We start from the raw sequence: 19535 nt of genomic DNA on the forward strand, positions 1-19535 counted from the left end.
ACTGCAACTTCAAAGACTCCAGGCAAACACCAAAAGGGGCTTTCCATCAGAGGAGTAAACAAAACATTGACCCTGCTCGAAATGAAATGGAGGGAGAGAAAAAAACAAAAACAAAAAAAAACGTAAGAGGGGAATTTAAAAACAGAATGAAAATATATAGAAGTTTTGTGTTCGGGCAGCACATAATTTGTAAGGCAGGGCCCCCCCCCCCCCCCCCCCCCAGTTCTCAAGGTGGAGACCCCTGCCACCCCCCTCCCCCTCCCGCAGTCCTAGTCCAGACAGTTGAGGAATAAAACCAGGTTTTTCGTTGTGGTCAGGCAGGTCGGCTGGCTGTCTGTTGCCGATGGCTCTTAGAGCTCAGGGGCGCTGACGCACTCAGCTTCAGAAGGCCTGCTGGGCCGGATTGTAATTGAAGGTGGTTGGCACGTGAGGCCGCTCCTCTAGCTTGTCGTATTCCAGGTGAAACTCCTGAGAGGTGAGAGAAAAGCACAGAGGTGACGTTCACTTATATATACACACACAACATATACTTCACTTGAATGTTTACATTATCAGCCTCAATGGATAAGCGTGACTGATGCTTTGCAGGGAGTTTGATTGACAGGTGATCTGACCAATCATACAATCAGACAGGAGAGTAGCCAATTAACGTTGGTGGACATGAACTTGAAAAATAGTGTATTGACTAGGGATGCACCGAATATTCAGCCACCGAAAAATTCCGGCCGAAAATGGCCCAAAAGTGCATTTTCGGTTTTCGGCCGAAACAGTATGTTGACGCAAACAGAAACCGCAGCCTGCACGTGCTTGTCTGAAGCAACACTTCTGCGGCGTGGACGTATTTCAGTATATCTGAGAAAGACCCACGGATAGCGATTTGCAAAACATGTAATGCCGAAATTTCAAGAGGGGGTGTGTCTGCAGTCGTGCGTGCAGTAATTAGAGCAGAGATCGAGACAGATGTAGCTTTCAGTGAGTGAAAAACAATGGCGTTACATCGCAATATTTTAAAGATATGTCTTTTCTATATATGTTTATAAATATTTGTGTTTTAAACCATGGAGGTGAGCCAATGGATATCACACAAGCAACGTGAAAACTGCGCAATATGTTAAAGTGAAAGACAATGAGAGACGATCACACTTCATATGCTGTTATTAATTTAGTCCCCTAATATTTTTCTTGTGCCCCGAACATGGTGGGAAAGAAATAAAAAGAAACATGTGTAAGGTTTGTTTTTGAAAGTTGGTTCTTGTAATAAAGCTCTTAATTTTCATTGATGACTGCAGTGTTATTAGGGGTTAAGAAAGTCTTAATTATGATTTCAGGTGGTCTTAAATGTGGGGACTGAAAGACAAGAATTGCGATGAAACTTCAAAAGTCTATCCATTGAATAAATATGAGCGCTGCACATTTCATTTGTTGTGATGCTTTGTGTACTACCAATCTGACAGCGCCTCCTGCTGGAAGAGAAACACAGAGTTGTAAATGTGGACTGATGGATCCACATCATAATGGGTTGTAAAAATTTAAACAATTAAACAAAGGCAGTAAAATATATGTATATGCTACTAAAGTAATATAATACTTGATAATAATTGTTTAAATTAATATAATTGATTTATTTTTTGAAACTGATATTAATTTATGCAATTGCAATGCCTTGATGTTAGTAAGATTAGTACACAGTCATAGCCATAAATGCAATGGTACTAATAATTGGCATAATTCTTTCGGTGTTTCGGTTTTCAGCCTTGGTTTCGGCCAAGAATTTTCATTTCGGTGCATCCCTAGTATTGACATCTTTCTGCGGTTGAAACAAGGTACCTTTTGATGTTCATTCATGTTTATTTTGTGCTATAACTAGTAAGAAGAAGAGATGATCGGTTTACGTGAGATTTGAATTGAAAAAAAGACTAAATTTGAAAGCTGACACTTTGTTTCACACCAAAATTAACCTGCTCTGTCTTGTCTGTCAGCACGTTGTACGTTTCCTCTTTGCTCCGCGATGTATAGTAGTATACATTTGAAGTGGATCAAAAAAAGTTAAAGTTGTCCTAAGACAAGAACGGGTATTGTTTTGGTTTTAGGACAATTTTGGTTTGGATCCAATTCAAATGTTGACTACTTGTTTTTTTCACTGCATGAGAGCATGATGTGTGGCGTGAGAGCGCTATGGCTTGTCAGATGTAGAAACAGAAACGGAGGGGGGTCTTTGCGAAGGGTCAATTGGTTAACTAAATTCTTCAAGGTGCACGTTTTCGGTTTTCACATATTTTCTAATAAATATTGAGCAATTTTTTAGGCAATTTTCACATTGCACTTGACCAGATTTTTTTTGTTGGAAACGCATTCAGATAAGAACAAATAGGGTACTTTTATACACGTAGCCATCCAGAGGCATTACAATGTGCAACATATGTATAATAACATTCTAAAGCCTAATACATAATTCTAATGATAATCTCCAAAAAAGTCTAAATTCTAATAATAAATACTAATAATATTTAAAAAAATATTATAACATTTTACATTTAAACTTTGTATAATCTTTTTTTTAATAAAAATGCTATATTTTAATATTTTCAAATATATATATTTTACTAATTAGGTTTTACAACAGATTTTGTGTATGCAACTTAATTAGTACAATATTAATTTTTGAAAATATCAAAATATATATATATATTTTTTTAAATAACTGAAAACAACAAGAAATCTGTCTCAAAACCTAATTGGTGAAATGTACATTTTTAAGATACACGAAATCGGTCTCAAAACTTTAATTAGTAAAACATAATTTTTTGAAAATATTACATTTTTTTTAATAATGATGGAAAACAACACAAAATTAGTCAAATCTTATTTTTTGAAAATATTAAATTATAGTATTTTTTATAATAGCAAACAACATACTCTCAAACTTAATTAGTAAAATCTTAATTTTTGAAAATATTTTAAAAAATATATTTTTATAATAATAGCAAACAACATACACAACATCTGTTTCAAAATCCAATTAGTAAAATATACATTTTTAAAAAAAATAAAGTATTTTTTTAATAATAATTGTAAACAGACAAAATCTGTCTCAACTTATTTAGTAAAATATACTTTTAAAATATTAAAATAAGGGTAACACTTTACAATAAGGTTCATTAGTTAAACATTAGTTAATGTATTAACTAACATGAACTAACCATGAGCAATACATTAGTTACTGTATTTACTAATCTTCATTAACGTTAGTTAACGGAAATACAGTTGTTCATTGTTTGTTCATGTTAGTTCACGCTGCATTAACTAATGTTAACAAGATTTTAGTAATGTATTAGTAAATATTGAAATTAACATTAACAAAGATTAATAAATGCTGTATAAGTGCAGTTCATTATTAGTTCATGTTAACTAATGTGGTTAACTAATGTTAACTAATGAACCTTATTGTAAAGTGTTACCAAAATAAGTACTTTCTAAATAATAATAGCAAATAACATACACAAAATCTGTCTTTATAATATTTTTTTTATTTATAATAATTGCAAACGACATAAAATCTGTCTCAAAATTTAGTAAAATATTTTTTTTATAATATAATTTTTTTTAAATAATGATGAAGAATAACATGCACAAAATCTGTCTCAAAACCTAATTAGTAAAATATTATTTAAAAAAAATATAAAATACAGTATTTTTTAAATAGCAGTAAAAACAAACAACCTATACAAAATCTGTCTCAAAACCTAATTTTTTAAAAATATTAAAATATAGGTTTTTTTTTTAGAATGGCAAACATACACAAAATCTGTCTCAAAACTTAATTGGTAAAATACATTTTTTTTTTGAAAATATTAAAATATTTTTTAAAATGATAGCAAACTACTTGCACAAAATTGGTCTCAACACTTAATTAAAACATACATTTTTGGAAAAATTAAAATATGTATTTCTTATAATAATAGCAAACAACATACACAAAATCTGTTTAAAAACCTATTTAGTATAATGTACATTTTTTTAAAAATATTAATTTTTTAGAATAGTTGCAAACAATATACACAAAATCTGTCTCAGAACTTTTAATTAGTAAAACATAATTGTTTGAAAATAAAACTTTTTTAATAGTGATGGAAAATAACAGACAAAATTAGTAAAATCTTAAATTTTGTTTACGTTGTTTACAATTACTGTAACAAATCTAAAACTATATTTTAATATTTTCAAAAATTAATGTTTCACTAAGTTTTGAGACAGTTTTTATGCTGTATGCTATTATAAAATACTATATTGTAGTATTTTCAAAAACGTATATTTTACTAATAATGTTTTGAGACAGATTTGTGTTTGTTGTTTGCTATAAAAATTGAGTCCCTGACAATTTAAGCAACAGCTCTCTTTTAGCAACATTTGACTGCACCCTAAAATAAAAAAAAACATAGCTTTTCCACACACTTTAGTTTGTACGAAAACTGAACAATGTCTGAAACTATGTATTACGAGAACTTCCCTCACTATGATGAATCATTTGTACCTCAATTGTCAGTTGCTTTGGATAAAAAACAACTGCTACATAAATAAATGTAAATATATTGTATTAAGTTTAATTAAGCATTAAATCAACCATCTTGCTCTAAATCAACCACTGGCATTGGTTCGTTTAAACAAACCAGGTGTTAGGTTTAAACGCTCATGTGCTCATTTTACCTTAGCGACCTTCCTCCAGTTATGACAATCAAAGAAGTAGTATGTTCCTCTCTCGTAGGTGTTGGTCTTTAGCGTGGGCTCCATGCCAGGTGCTCTTGTGATCCAAACCCTTTCCTCTTTATGGTACCTCCAGTCCCGGTTGAAACTACAATAAAACAAAACGTTCAACTTAACCTCTCGACTTCTACCTCAAATTGGTTTCCAGCAAAATTCAGGACAAGGAGTCCTAGAATGACGAAATCAGCAAGACGTACAGCTCAACGGCAGCGAGAAGTTGTAAGAGGTCTCCTCCGTTCATGTAGTAGAGGTAAAACAGCAGGTCTTCACCATATCTTCCCAGTTTTATTGCAGCCAGCTGTATAGAGCACATTATGAGGTTAGCATGATCCACATATAACAATTTCAATGCGTTTCTACTGCAGTGTTCATCACCTCACCTTGTCCCTTATGTGAATGTTGGTTAAGTACTCTGAGGGAACATGGAAGTCTAAAAAAAATCCCCAAAACAAATGCATTTATTACTGAAAAGCCACAATTAATTGGTTATCTCTACAGATTAAATTAAAATTAAACTTTTACCAATGTCTTGTGGTCGACATGGAGCTGAAGCCCAGGGAGATGCAAACTTAGGATACAGATTCCTACAAACCAAAATAGAATGAGTGTGTGTACAAAAAGAGAACGCTAACAAAAAAATCAATACTTGGCACAAAAAAGGCGTCTTACTCCGGAGAGTTGAGGTTGAGTCCTAGCGTTGTTAGGTCGCTTCCTAAAGCCAGGTGAACCATGCCAGGGTCCGTCTCAGCTGCCCGGATGAATGTCAGGAGTCCAATCATCCCAAACTGATCCGTCACCATTCCTGAGGGAATGTTTGTTACCTTGCCTATACAAGATGAGAAAAATGTCAAGTTTGATTGAAAGTGTCCAATAGACAGGGTTACCACATCTTTGACCCATTTCCATACATTTTTCAGCAGATGCAGACTTTTACATTTTTGGTACAAAGAGCAATTTCTTGTCAAGGTTAACTAAAAGCATAAAACAATTGTTTCTTGAAATAAACTAACTGGAAAAAAGATATATATAAAATGCAACCTTTCTCATTTTCAAGTTTCATTTTATCATGATGTAGTAAGATAGCCAAAATTTAAATAATAATGAACTAAAGCTATATAGACAGCTAATAAAAATGACAAACACAAACAACAAAATTCCTAAAACTTTAACCAGAATACAAAATAAACAAAAAATAGTTAAAAAAAAAAAAAAAGTAAAAATATATATAAAAAATATAATATCCCAATAATACAAAAAAACCCTGTTTCTAGTCGGAATATTTTTAATTCTGGTGTAATTACATTTTAATTACTCCAAACATAGCTACACAATCATATATCATAGGCCTATATACACACACAATTATTTTTAAATAACAAAAGTGTGTATTGAGTTATATTTTGTTAATAAATACTTTTGTCTTCATTTTAAAATTTATAAACATTTCAATTTAAATTATTTTATATTAAAATGTATATATACACATTTAATCTGGCTAGAAACATTGTTATTTTTGTTTTATATATAGATTTTTTTTATTTGTATAATTTTATATATAAAACAAAAATAAGAGTTTCTAGTCAGATTAAATATTCAGAAATCTACTGTAATTATATTTTTTACTCTAAACATAGCTACACATAGTTATATTACAGGCTTATATATATATATATATATTTTTTTTTTAAGTAATAAAAGCGTGTTGATTTTTTTTGATACTTGTCTTTACATTTCATTTCAAAATTTATTAACATCTGAAATAAAATTATTATATATTCAAATTTATATAGTCATTTTTTAAATAACTTTTTTTACTTTTCATTTTATCTTTTAAACTCTTATGTTAACAAATGATTTTATATATATATAAAATATATATATATATAAAAAAAAAAAATATATATATATATATATATATATATATACATACATACATACATACATACATACATACATACATACATACATATTCTTTTTTTTATATTTTTAGATCTAAAACAAAAAACTGAAAAATGACATAACCAAACAACGAAATTCCTAAAACTTTAACTACAAAAAAAAAAAAAACCCCTCTAAATATTAAATCACTTCCAGCCTTTGTGTAATTGTCCACAAAGGCTGGAAGTGAAAAACTTCTTATATTCAGGTATGCATAATTATTAGGCATGTTTTCTTTTACAGATGAAAAAGGCAAAAAAGAGATTGAACTCAGACTGAAAGTAAAAATTATTACAAGCAAAAGAGAAGAATGCAATACAAATGCAATAACAGAATTTGCAAAGTTAAGGCATTACCATTGGACAGCGAAATGCTCATTGGGTCAGCATTGTCAAAAAAAAAAAAAAAAAGACATTAACTGCAAAAATATTACTAAATAAGGTGAAGATTATTAGGTGTGAAACCATCAGGAACCATTTAGTCTCCAGCACCACCAACCTATGTGGAGTCTCCAGAAGTGCAATGTGTCAGGTTCTCAGAGTGACCCTCACTTAATAAGAATAACATGCTGTAGTGTTGTGAAATACATTAAGACTTTATAAGCTTTATAGACAGATAAGTTGAGAGTGACTTTTGAAGGACCAGTATCACATCCTCTTGTACCACTGTTTGAAGAATTTATCTTGCAGAATCTGACAGTAAGTTTTGGGATTTTATTTTTAGTCCATCTCTGCAAGACAGACTTTTTAAGGATAGGAAACTAAAAATAAACTCCCAAAACTTACTGTCAGATCCTGGAAGATAAATTCTTCAAACAGTGGTAAAAGAGGATGTGATGCTGGTCCCTCAAAAGTCCCTCTCAACTTATCTGTCTATAAAGCATATAAAATGTATTTCACAACACTACAGCATGTTATTCTTAAGTGAGGGTTTTTTGGATTTTTACCAAAACAAACTGTCTGAGGACTTGACACATTGTACTTCTGGAGACTCCAGGTAGATAGCAGTTCTGGAAAATGGTGGCGCTGGAAACTAAATGGTTCCTGATGGTTTCGCACTTAATTCTTCAACTTAATTCTGATTTATTTTGCAATTACATGCGTCTTTTCTTCTCCATCTGTTTTTTTTTTTGACCATGCTGACCCAACAAGCATTTCGCTGGCCAATGGTCATGCCTTAACTTTGCAAATTCTATTCTATTTTAGTCTGAAAATATATTTTATCTGTAAAAGAAAACATGTCTAATAATTATGCACACCTGAAATAAGACAATTTTCACTTCCAGCCTTCATGGACAACTATATCACTTTTAAATTATTAAATACAAAATCAATAGTAGTTAAGATTAATGTAGTTTAGAATTGGTAAAATGTGCTTGGAAAACAAACATGACCAGAATATCAACTTGCCTAATAATTATTTTTAAATAATAAAAGTGTGTATTTAGTTATTTTTGGTACTTTTTTTAGTACTTTTTGCCTTTGCTTTTCATTTTATAAATTATCAACATTTATCAACATTAACCATTTATTTTATATTAAAAATTAAAAAAATATTTTTTACTTATTATAAAAACATAATTCTTTTAATTATGATTTTATTATGTGAATGATTTTGATTACTTCTCATGGGGTTAGAACTATTATCATTATAAAATGGGAACCCTGATTGTTGCATTGAAATCTTCTGGAATAGATTTTTGATTAAAATATTTCCGCACGTTTTGTTTTATTCAGCAGTCATGTTTTCAGAGTTGAGGACAGTTTGAAATACAGTGCTGCATGTTCCCAGACAGCCTCACCATCAGGCAACACCTGGATCCCCTTCTTTTGCTGGTTGTTATTCTGTGCTGATGATGTCTTGTCGCCGGGAAACTTGGGTCCATCTGCACTCGAGCTGCCCTTTCCTGAAGAGTTCAAGCTCTGTGGAGACAGCAGAGGCCACAACAATGAGTTAAAAGCTCCAGCAATGGTCACAGCACTGGACGGCATCGCTTAAATTTCTATAGCCAGCATCCTTACCCATCCTGCAAAACAATATCACATGTTATTAATGCAATCTCTCCCTGATGCTTATGAAAGATCAAATTCAGGCAATACTGACTGATTTGCTTTCATCCGTGCTCAACGTCGGGTCCTTGTAGTTGGGCCCGGGCAGGGCTGGGAAGTCTTCGTTGTGAATGGAAAAGTCCTGCGACTGTTCGTTCGATGGCTTTGTGACCATTCCAACTATGGAGAGATACATTTTGACAAAGGTTATTGTGAGGAAATAAAAACAAAACCACTGACCTTGTCAGGCATTCACAACACATCATCCATTAAAGGAGAAGCGTGCTTAGTCATAAAGACTACGAGGGCTTCGGTTTCAGCTCAGTAATGCAACGGTGTAAAATGAACTCGTACCATAGGGTGCCCTTCCAGCCAGCGGATTATGCAACGGTGTTGGGTTGCCGTTTCCCTCCCTCCGACTTCTGTCTGCAAGTGCTGGGAATTCTGAGAGGTCTATTCCTGTCACATTTTCACTCCCGTCTGTCACAACAGCAGAAAGAACAACATGAGAATTGGCTATTTCTCTTTCCAGAGCACAATTTAAGCGTCTCAGCTCCTGTCGTGGTATATCATCACGAAGCACGCTTCGTACAGCACTCACCTGTCCCGTTGAAGATGTTATTGGATAAGGAGTTCATGCCAAACCCCTGGCTCCGGCCCATTCCAAATCCTGACATACTACAACGACACACATGAGGATTTGACCCTTTTGTTAAGGTCAGTCTTAATCAGTCTTGATTGGCCTTATCTTGGCCTAAGGTGAAAGTTAATTAAAATACATGATATGTATTTAAGATTGTGAGAAGCCACTTTTTAACATCATTTTTAACTTTAGCAATAAACAGAGGAGAAATGTATTGATGACAGGAGATTCGAACAAGCTTCCAGTGTGCATACCAACCATAATGATGTTTTAAAAAGCCTTTTATCTTTTTAAACTGTAGGGTCATTCAGTGTGAAAGCAACCAAATTTCAGAAACTTCCCAGGCTCAAATTTTTGATTTAATCAATGTTTTCTGAAAAAAGATAAATGTGTATAGTGATGAATGCCAAAATATTAAATCTCACTGATGTACTGTTGAAGTCAGAAGTTTAAATACTCCTTGCAGAATCTGCAAAATGTTAAATTGTTTTACCAAAATAAAAGGGATCATACAAAATGCATGTTATTTTTTTAATTTACTAACCTGAATAAGATTTTTTACTTAAAAGGTGTTCACATTTAGTCCACAGGAGAAAATAGTTGAATTTATAAAAATGACCTTGTTCAAAATTTACATACACTTGGTTCTTAATACTGTGTTGTTACCTGAATGATCCACAGCTGTTTTTTTATATTTAGTGATAGTTGTTCATTAGTCCCTTGTTTGCCCTGAACAATTAATGCCCACTGTTCTTTAGAAAAATCCTTCAGGTCTTACAAATTCTTAGGTTTTTCAGCATTTTTGTGTATTTGAATCCCTTACAACGACTGTATGATTTTGAGATCCATCTATTCACACTGAGGACAACTATTCACACACATGCAACTATTACAGAAGGTTCAAGTGCTCACTGATGCTCCAGAAGGAATAACAATGCATTAAGAGTCGAGAAGTGAATACTGCCTAAATATCTTTTTTTTTTTAATATAGTACTGCCATTCAGAAGCTACAGAAGATACTTACATGTTTCCCAAAAAAACAAAATAAGTTTAATTTAAAAAACCTAAAAGTTTTCTCCCCTGTCTCTTAATGCATCGTTTTTCCAAGCATATAAGTTACATCAGTCCCTCAGTTGTCCTCAGTGTGAAAAGATGGATCTCAAAATCATACAGTCATTGTTAAGCAGGGTTCAAATGCACAAAAATGCTGAAAAAAACAAAGAATTTGTGGGACCTGAACTGCGGGCAGTTTAACTGTTCAGGACAAACAAGGGACTCATGAACAACTATCACTAAACAAAAAAACACAGCTGTGGATCATTCAAGTAACAACACAGTATTAAGAATCAAGCGTATGTAAACTTTTGAACAGGGTAATTTTTATACATTTAATTATTATTTTCTTTTGTGTATAATATGTAAACATCTTTTATGTGAAATATCTTATTCAGGTCAGCACTAAATAAAAAAATAACATGCATTTTGTACGATCCCTCTTATTTTGGTAAAATAATTAACATTTTGCAGATTCTGAAAGGTGTATGTAAACTTTTGACTTCAACTATATTTTTACCATTTTATTTTCACCTTTTACCATAACCATTTTCACCTGAGATTCAGGTGAATATGGAGCTGCATTGAGATCACCAGATCTCTGGAACTGAATGATATAGGGCCTTGAAAATGAAGATTTCAAAAGAAAAGTTTATTAAGAACTAACATCTAAAATCAAATTGAGATATCTTAAATACTTCTTAGGTTACAGGTATGCAAACTTTGGAACTCACTGGTACACTACCAGTCAAAAGTGCTCACCAAGCCTGCAATTAACTTGATCAAAAGTACAGCAAAACTTTGAAACATTTTGAAATTTGACTATTTGAAAAAAATTGTTTTTTATTTTAAAATCTTAAAATGTAATTTATTTATTTGATTAAAGCTACATTTTCAGCATCATTACTCTGTCTTCAGTGTCACATGATCCTTCAGAAACCATTCTAATATGCTGATTTGCTGTTCAAGAAACATTTATTATTATTATTTTTATCAATATTTAAAACAATTGAGTACCTTTTTTAGGCTTCTTTGATGAATAGAAAGATCCAAAGATCAGAATTTATCTGAAATAAAAAGCTTTTGTAACATTAAACACTATACCAGTCAAAAGCTTGGAGTCAGTATATTTAAAAAAATATCTTTGGAAAGAAATTATAGAAATTCAAACTTTTATTTAGCAGGGATACTTTGATCAAACTGTGATGATAAAGACATTTATGTTACAAAATAATTTATTTCAGACAAATGCTGTTCTTCTGAACTTTCTATTCATCAAAGAAACCTGAAAAAATTCTACTCAGCTGTTTTCAACATAGTAATAATAAACGTTTTTGAGCAGCAAATCAGAATATTAGAATAATTTCTGAAGAATCATGTGACACTGAAGACTGGGGTAATGATGCTAAAAATTCAGCTTTGAAATCACAGGAATAAATTACATTGTAAAATATATTAAAAAAAAAAAAAAGTTATTTTAAATTGTAAAAATATTTCAGTTTTACTGTTTTGCTGTACTTGGGATCAAAAAAATGCAGGCTTGGCGAGCAGAAGAGACTTCTTTAAAAAAAACATTAAAAATCTTACTCTTCAAGAACTTTTGACTGTTAGTGTATATAGATACAATAACTGTATAAATATATTCAAATATAAAAACAGTTATTCAGATAAATGCAGCTTTGGTGAGCAAAAGAGACTTCTTTCAAAAATATTTAAAATCTTACACTACTGTTCAAAAGTTTGGGGGTGGTGTCAAATGTATTTTGATCACATATTCATTTTTACGCCTTGCAAACTGTAAACAAAGCATTTGATTTTTTAATAACAAATACTTGCAAAATGCATATACTTGCAAAAATTGCTAAATTACTTGTATTGGTCTTGGTTGTATCAGTAAGAATGAGTTGAATATACAAACCAATCAGTAATATATTCCATTATTTTCCAGAAATTTATTTATTTATTTTTCTCAGTTTTTAAGGCTCTTACATAGTTACAATAACACAATTTTCAGTAATTACTATATATATATATATATATATATATATATAAAAGTATAAACTTATAATCAGAAATGCAAACAAAATGATATCTATATATTTATATGTAATGATATTAGATTTTTGTTGTGTAATTAAAAAAAACTACTAGCCCAAACGTCATCCTTAACGTTGAGCAGTGCCATAAACAAAACTCTATAAACAAAGACAAAACTACTAAACACTACAAAAACTGTCTTCAGAAGTCAATTTATAGTTAGCTTCATTCCCAAACCATTAAAAGCAACATTTCAACTCTACTGGCGCCGGTACTTCTGTGATAGCATTTAAAAAAAACTAATTAAAAAAAAAAACATACTAATGTTAAAATAACAGCCTTGTTATGTATTATGTATTTGTGTTTACACTCTCTCTTTCTCTCTCATTTGGCCAGTCTTACCTGTTGATGGTGAATGGCTGGCGTGCTGGCTGCTGCTTGGGCATGCAGATAATGCTGGGAGAGCTGCGGTTTGGGCTGCCCAGGCCAGAGCTGCCCATGCTGTTGGTCCTGCCACTCATGCCCATGCCCTGCCCCACCTGCGAACTCATCAAGTTCCTGGTGTTCATAGGCAGGATGCCCCTGCAGAACATCAACAAGGCCGAAATTTAGCACAGCGGATCATCAATCAACATAAATCACGCAGAGGAGATGGCGTACCTGTTCGGCGAAGGTGGTGTGTGGAGGGACATTGTCGGGACGCCTGTCGTTGGGGTGCTATGGCTCGGTAACTGAGTGCCTTGTGTTAAACTTCGGTTCAGTTGAGGGTTGTTGTTGCTCATGCCCCTTAATGAGAAACCTAGTGCACCTACGAAACAAGACAGAAGCATTGATCAACCAGTGCTCAGAATCAGAGTACATTGTGTTTTTATTAGCAGCACAACGACTTTTAAGTACTCTAAGCTGAACTGAGGACTTGTACTCACTTTGCGGACCATACAAACTCGCACCAAGCTGTGACAATTGACCTGACGACGACGGCGAGGGAGATGGCAGCATCTGAAAACCAAGAGAATTTAGAAGTTGAACTTGCATGCTTTTAACATAATGTATCAACAAATTAGACAGAGAAATTAGAAACATTTTTATATTTTCATATACACTGCCAGTCAAAAGATTGGGATCAGTAAGATTTTTAATGCATTTTAAATAAGTTTCTATTTCTAATGCTCATCAAGGCTGTGTTTATTTGATCAGAAATACAGAAATTATTACGATGTACAATAACGGTTTTCTATATTAATACAAATTAAAAATCAAATTTATTTCTGCACTCAAAGCTGTATTTTTCAGCATCATTACTCTAGCATTTAGTGTCACATGATCCTTCAGAAATCATTCTAATACGCTGATTTATTATCAGTGCTCATATCGTCCTATCGTCAGCCTCTGAGATCGCCGATACACGATACTATCGTGCTAATTTACTTAATAATATGTAAATGTGTCAATATGTAATAAATTCCTTATTCGTTTTGTAAGGGTAGTGCATGTGACTTGTGACACAGTTGTGCGTGTACAGAGCGCTGACGGTAGTTCTGTTCAAGTTTACTTTCGGTTTCATTCTCTGCTATCTTCAGGGAGCGGTAAATGTGCGTGCGTGAATGTAAATGAATGTATCTTTCTTTACCCGTCATATTGCGATAATGCTACCGCTTTATTGTATGTTTTTTGTCATCAGTTCATGTTGTAGTTCAGTTCATATTGAGTGTGGAGAAGCGATGTGCGTGTAATTCACGTGCGTATGTTTAGCGCCATTTTATCGCATCGTAATTCTAGTTAACGCATACAGATGTTACTGAGGTGAATGTTTATGTTTACTATATACAGACAGATTCTGATATATCGTATTTATTTCAGCCTAAACCACATTTTACTACCTCTGTTATCCTAATGACTGTCTACACTTAAGTCTAAACTTAATCTATGTAGACTGTATGATGAATAAATGTCTTACCCATTTTCACTGCACACATCTGCGGCACTATCTACTCTATGCTTGTGTTTATACCGCGGCAAGTTTCTGAGGCATCCTAGAACCGACTCTACGCACTGCATCGCTAAAGTTAGGTGCCTTTTTGACGGATAACGATAATAATCGTCTTCCTATCGTCAAAGGCATCAGCAACAGGCGATATCTCTGACTATCGTCGATACACGATACTATCGTCTATCGGCACAACCCTAATCAGTGCTGGAAACTGTTGTATTGCTTAATATTTTTGTGGAACCCGTAATACTTTTTTCAGGATTCTTTAATGAATAAAAAGTTAAAAAGAACAGCATTTACTTAAAATAGAAATACTTTCAAAGAATATACACTACTGTTCAAAAGTTTGGGGTCAGTAAATTTTTGTTCTTTCTTTTTTTTTGAAAGAAATTATTAATTTTATTCAGCAATGATGTGTTAAATTGATAAGAAAAGGTGATTGCAAAGACTTATATTGTTAGAAAAGAATTATATTTTGAATAAATGCTGTTCTTTTTAACTTTTTATTCATCAAAGAATCCTGAAAAAAAGTATCACAGGTTCAAAAAAAAATTCTGGTTGCACAACTGTTGCCAACATTGATAAGTCTAATAATAAACCAGCATTTTAAATTAATTCTGAAGGATCATGTGACACTGAAGACCGGAGTAATGGCTGACTAAAATTCAGCTTTGCATGACAGGAAAACTTTTTTTTAAATTTATATTAAAATAGAAACCATTATTTTATAATAATTTGTAATAACATTTTGCAGTACTATTGTTTTTTTCCTGCATTTTTGATCAAATAAATGCAGTCTTGATGAGAACAGACTTCTTTAAAAAAACATTACAAGTCTTACTGATCCCAAAATTTCGAGTGGCAGTGTACATTAGAATTTTTCATGTTTTTGTTTATGCTCACCAAACATTTATTAGATTAAAAAAAATAATTTTCAGTATCATTACTCCAGTCTTCAGTGTCACATGATCTTTCAGAAATCATTCTAATTTTTCCGATTTGCTGCACAAGAACTTATCATCAATCTTGAAAACAACTGTGCTGCTTAATATTTTTGTGGAAACTGTGATATGATTTTTTTCAGGACTATTTCATGAATAGAAAGTTTAAAAGAACAGCATTTTTTTGTCGTTTTTAACATTATACATTTCTTTACTGACAGTTTGGATCAATTTAATTTTCTTGGTGAATGAAAATTATTTATTTTAAACAGTAGTGTATATTTCTCTCTCTCTCTGTTTCACTTACTGACTAAAGATGCTTTTTTGAGCTAATGCAACACCATGAAGAACAAATGACGCATTAGATGTGCATTTGCTTCATCTGCGTCTTTATCAGTGTAACGCTGCCATTTAGCATGACAGGAAATGCAGTTCATCACAACCTGAAGTTTAATTTTCCTCATAAAATGGTTTAAGTGTAGTGTTTTCAGTCGACAAAATGCCATCTGCACCAATCTGTACCATCAACATTCATGTCATAATTTGTTGCCACCATGATTCTTTGACATGTTCCCAACTTCAAAATGACGACTATGTTGGCGTATATGTGTGCTGAACTCATAAACATGCTTTAAAATTAGTCTCAGTAATGCAATCAATCAGTAATGTTTTGCATCATATATATTTATGAATGTATAGATTACTTGAGTCACTTAGGTCCGGTTTCCCAGACAGGTCTTAGGTTAAGACAGGTATAGGCCATAGTTCAATTAGGACATATAAGTAGCTTTTAGAAACATGCCTTAGATAAAAACACTACTGGAGTGCATCTTGATACGCAACAATGAAACTAACATATTTTAAGATCAGTCAGTGCAAGTTTCTTTTAGTTAAAACAGCCCAGACATGCATTTTAGTCTGGGATTAGGTTTAAGCCGTGTCTATGAAACCGGGGGTTAGATTATTAAATCAATAAAGTATATAACAGCAAGACAAATGTGTTAAAATGTATTTAAAAATATATATTTTTAATATATACACTACCATTCAAAAGTTTTTGAACAGTAAGTTTTTTTTATGTTTTTAAAGAAGTCTCTTCTGCTCATCAAGGTTGCATTTATTTGATCCAAAACACAGCAAAAGCAGTAATATTTTGAAATATTTTTACTATTTAAATAACTGTTTTCTATTTGAAAAATGTAATTTATTCCTGTGATTTCAAAGCTGAATTTTTAGCATCATCACTCCAGTCACATGACCCTTCAGAAATAATTTTAATAATCAGATTTGCTGCTCAAAGAACATTTATTGTTATTATTATTATGCTGAAAACAGCAAGTAGGTAGACTTTGTTCAGATTTCGATGAATAGAAAGTTCAGAAGAACAGCATTTATCTGAAATGGAAATCTTTTGTAACATTATAATGGTCTTTATCATCACTTTTGATCAACTTAAAGCATCCTTGCTCAACAATATTATTCATTTCTATAATGTATTTATTTCCAAAATACTTGTGAATGCTATCGCATATATTACGAAAGCATTTTAATTTTAGATAAAAGCTGATCTTTGGATCTATCTATTCATCAAAGAATTCTAAAAAAAAGTACTCAACTGCTGAATATTGGTGATAATAATAAAAAAAGTTTCTTAAACAGCAAATCAGCATGTTAGAATGATTTCTGAAGGATTATGTGACACTAAAGACTGGAGTCATGATGCTGAAAATTTAGCTTTGCTCATGTATGTATTCAAATAGAAAAGTTAATTTAAAGAGTAAAAATATTTCAATATGTACTTTGGATCAAATAAATGCAGGCTTGGTGAGCAAAAGAGACTTCTTACATTAAAAAAAACAACATTACAAATCTTACTGTTCAAAAACTTTTGACTGGTAGTGTATCTGTTTACAGTATGTTTTTTGTTGGTCAGGTCGGTGAAGATGTTGACAGCGCAAGTGAGATATATCATTTTAAGCCAATAATAATTTCATATTGCTTTCCACTCAACAAAAGGATTCAACAACAAACATAACCATCATGAACGAACCAGTATGAACTTACGTCTTTCTCCGATCGATGCGGGAACATTGACGGCTGGCCATAGTACATGCTCTCATCAGGGTAGTCACTTTCGACCCCCTCCCCAAACTTCTTTCTTGAACTGAACATTCCGTTTGTCACCTACAGAAAAGAGACGACAGTTAAAACCAAGATATTCAACTCCTGAACCAAAATCACACCAGATTAGCTTTCCACACATCTAGTTCTTCAATACAGAACTACTGAGAACTTGTAATAAATAATGAATTACCACTGCAGAACAAGACCCAAGCCTATATGTTGATTTGAAGTGCATTATAAAAAGACACCAGCTACTTTGTCAAGCCAATTTACACTTAATACTTAATCTTACAACTGCAACGTGCAAGATGAAACTTGAATGTAATTCTGCTATAGGAACATGTAACGTTAATTCTGCTATGGCGGTACGATGTTAAATAAATAATTTATTCATCCATTCAAAACAAAGCAGATATTTACCGTGTGGTTGGAAAACAAATAAACATCACTTTGAAAACTGACACCTGACAACTCACACAAAAACAGCTTAATTCACCAGCTAAATCCATGAAAAGCATCAATTACTAGCCAGGTACTTCAACATACTCACATTTCCATATACCGCAACGTTATTAGTCATTTTAAAACGGATTCCTATACGTTAAGATATTACGAACATAATAACAGGACGAAATAACTCAAATAAATAATGGCATGTCGCGAAATGTTCTCATTTATATAAGCTAGTTAGCTTTCTCGTTAGCTGTTTAGCTGCTAACTACTAATAACACATTTTCTGTATAAATAAAGATTTGAATGCAAACCAAAACACCTTGAACTATTCAAACTGCATTAGTCGTGATGCTTTAGTTGTATAACAGGTGTCCAGACATGCATAATACGTGTATCTATCTGTTTAAATGGTTTAGGCCTGTGGTTCGGCTGTCTGTTTTTGTTAGCGCTCAGCGCTAGTCGGCTAACTCTGGCCTCGAACAAAAACAGAAACCAGTAAAGCCGTGCAAACGTGTCGCTGCATTCATTCAGCTACTAAATATCTGCTTGGATATGCGCATAAAGCTGCAAATGTTCATTTGGCCCTGTATATGCGATGCAAACCCTGGTGTGCAATGTATTTTTTGGTGAAAAAGGAATTGACTAACCGCATTAATTTACCCTCTCCTCGCAGATCCAAGATGGCTGTGTATCCTACAGGCGAGAATTCTGGGGGAATAGCCTTTACCCTCTGACCCCTTGAACTTCAGTTTATTTCATATTAGACTGAAAATTGTGCTGGACACAGACTGCTGGATATTAGACACGCTACAGGACACTTGTGAGATTTTTATTGGTTATAATGGGATTAAACAGTTATACTGTAGTCACTCTTTTTATACAAGAACATCAGTGGCACACAGTTTCATTTTATTTTAGTTTATATTTTGCAATTATGATATTTTATACTAATACTTTGCAATTTGCCATTTAACAAACCCTGCTTAGAATATCTTATAATCTTTTTGAATATTTCATATGTATATTTTAACATCTGCAGCCGAATGCAGGTAACGCATTGATTAAAAATTCATAATTTGTGACCCTGGAGCACAAAACCAGTCATAAAGGTAAATTAAGATTTATACATCATCTGAAAGCTAAGCTGAACAAATAAGCTTTCTATTGATGTATGGCTTGTTAGGACAATATTTGGCAGTAAATCTAGAATCTGAGGGTGCGAAAAATTCTAAATATTGAGAGAATCGCCTTTAAAGTTGTCAAATAAAGTTTTTAGCAATGCAAATTACTAATCAAAAATTAAGTTTTCATATATTTACGATAGTAAATTTACTAAATGTCTTCATGGAACATGATCTTTACTTAATATCCTAATTATTTTTGGCAATAAAGAAAAATCTATCATTTTGACCAATACAATGTATTGTTCGACTGGTTATTTACAAACACATTTTAGCTTTTTGAAACCAAAGGTTTTTAAGATTGAGTTGTAAAAGAGTTGTAAAACCTTTCGCTGATAAGTCTCTCAGACCTGTTTCATGTCACAC

General features: G+C 32.5%; 1 protein-coding gene across 1 annotated transcript; it reads right to left on the reverse strand.

Annotated features, from left to right (window-relative positions):
* Positions 1-264: 264 nt before the first annotated feature.
* Positions 265-18675, reverse strand: LOC141301556 (CCR4-NOT transcription complex subunit 2-like). Its single transcript, XM_073831753.1, has 15 exons — positions 18636-18675; positions 17476-17595; positions 13407-13479; positions 13141-13288; positions 12883-13062; positions 9349-9425; positions 9102-9227; positions 8803-8927; positions 8501-8621; positions 5431-5587; positions 5284-5345; positions 5142-5191; positions 4959-5059; positions 4705-4849; positions 265-468 (listed from the first exon to the last, which is right to left on the reverse strand). The coding sequence occupies exons 2-15, from the start codon at positions 17581-17583 to the stop codon at positions 382-384; spliced, it is 1560 nt and encodes a 519-aa protein (XP_073687854.1). The 5' UTR covers positions 17584-17595; positions 18636-18675; the 3' UTR covers positions 265-381.
* Positions 18676-19535: the final 860 nt, after the last annotated feature.

Source organism: Garra rufa, chromosome 25 (assembly GCF_049309525.1).
Source record: "Garra rufa chromosome 25, GarRuf1.0, whole genome shotgun sequence".
NCBI lineage: Eukaryota > Metazoa > Chordata > Actinopteri > Cypriniformes > Cyprinidae > Garra > Garra rufa.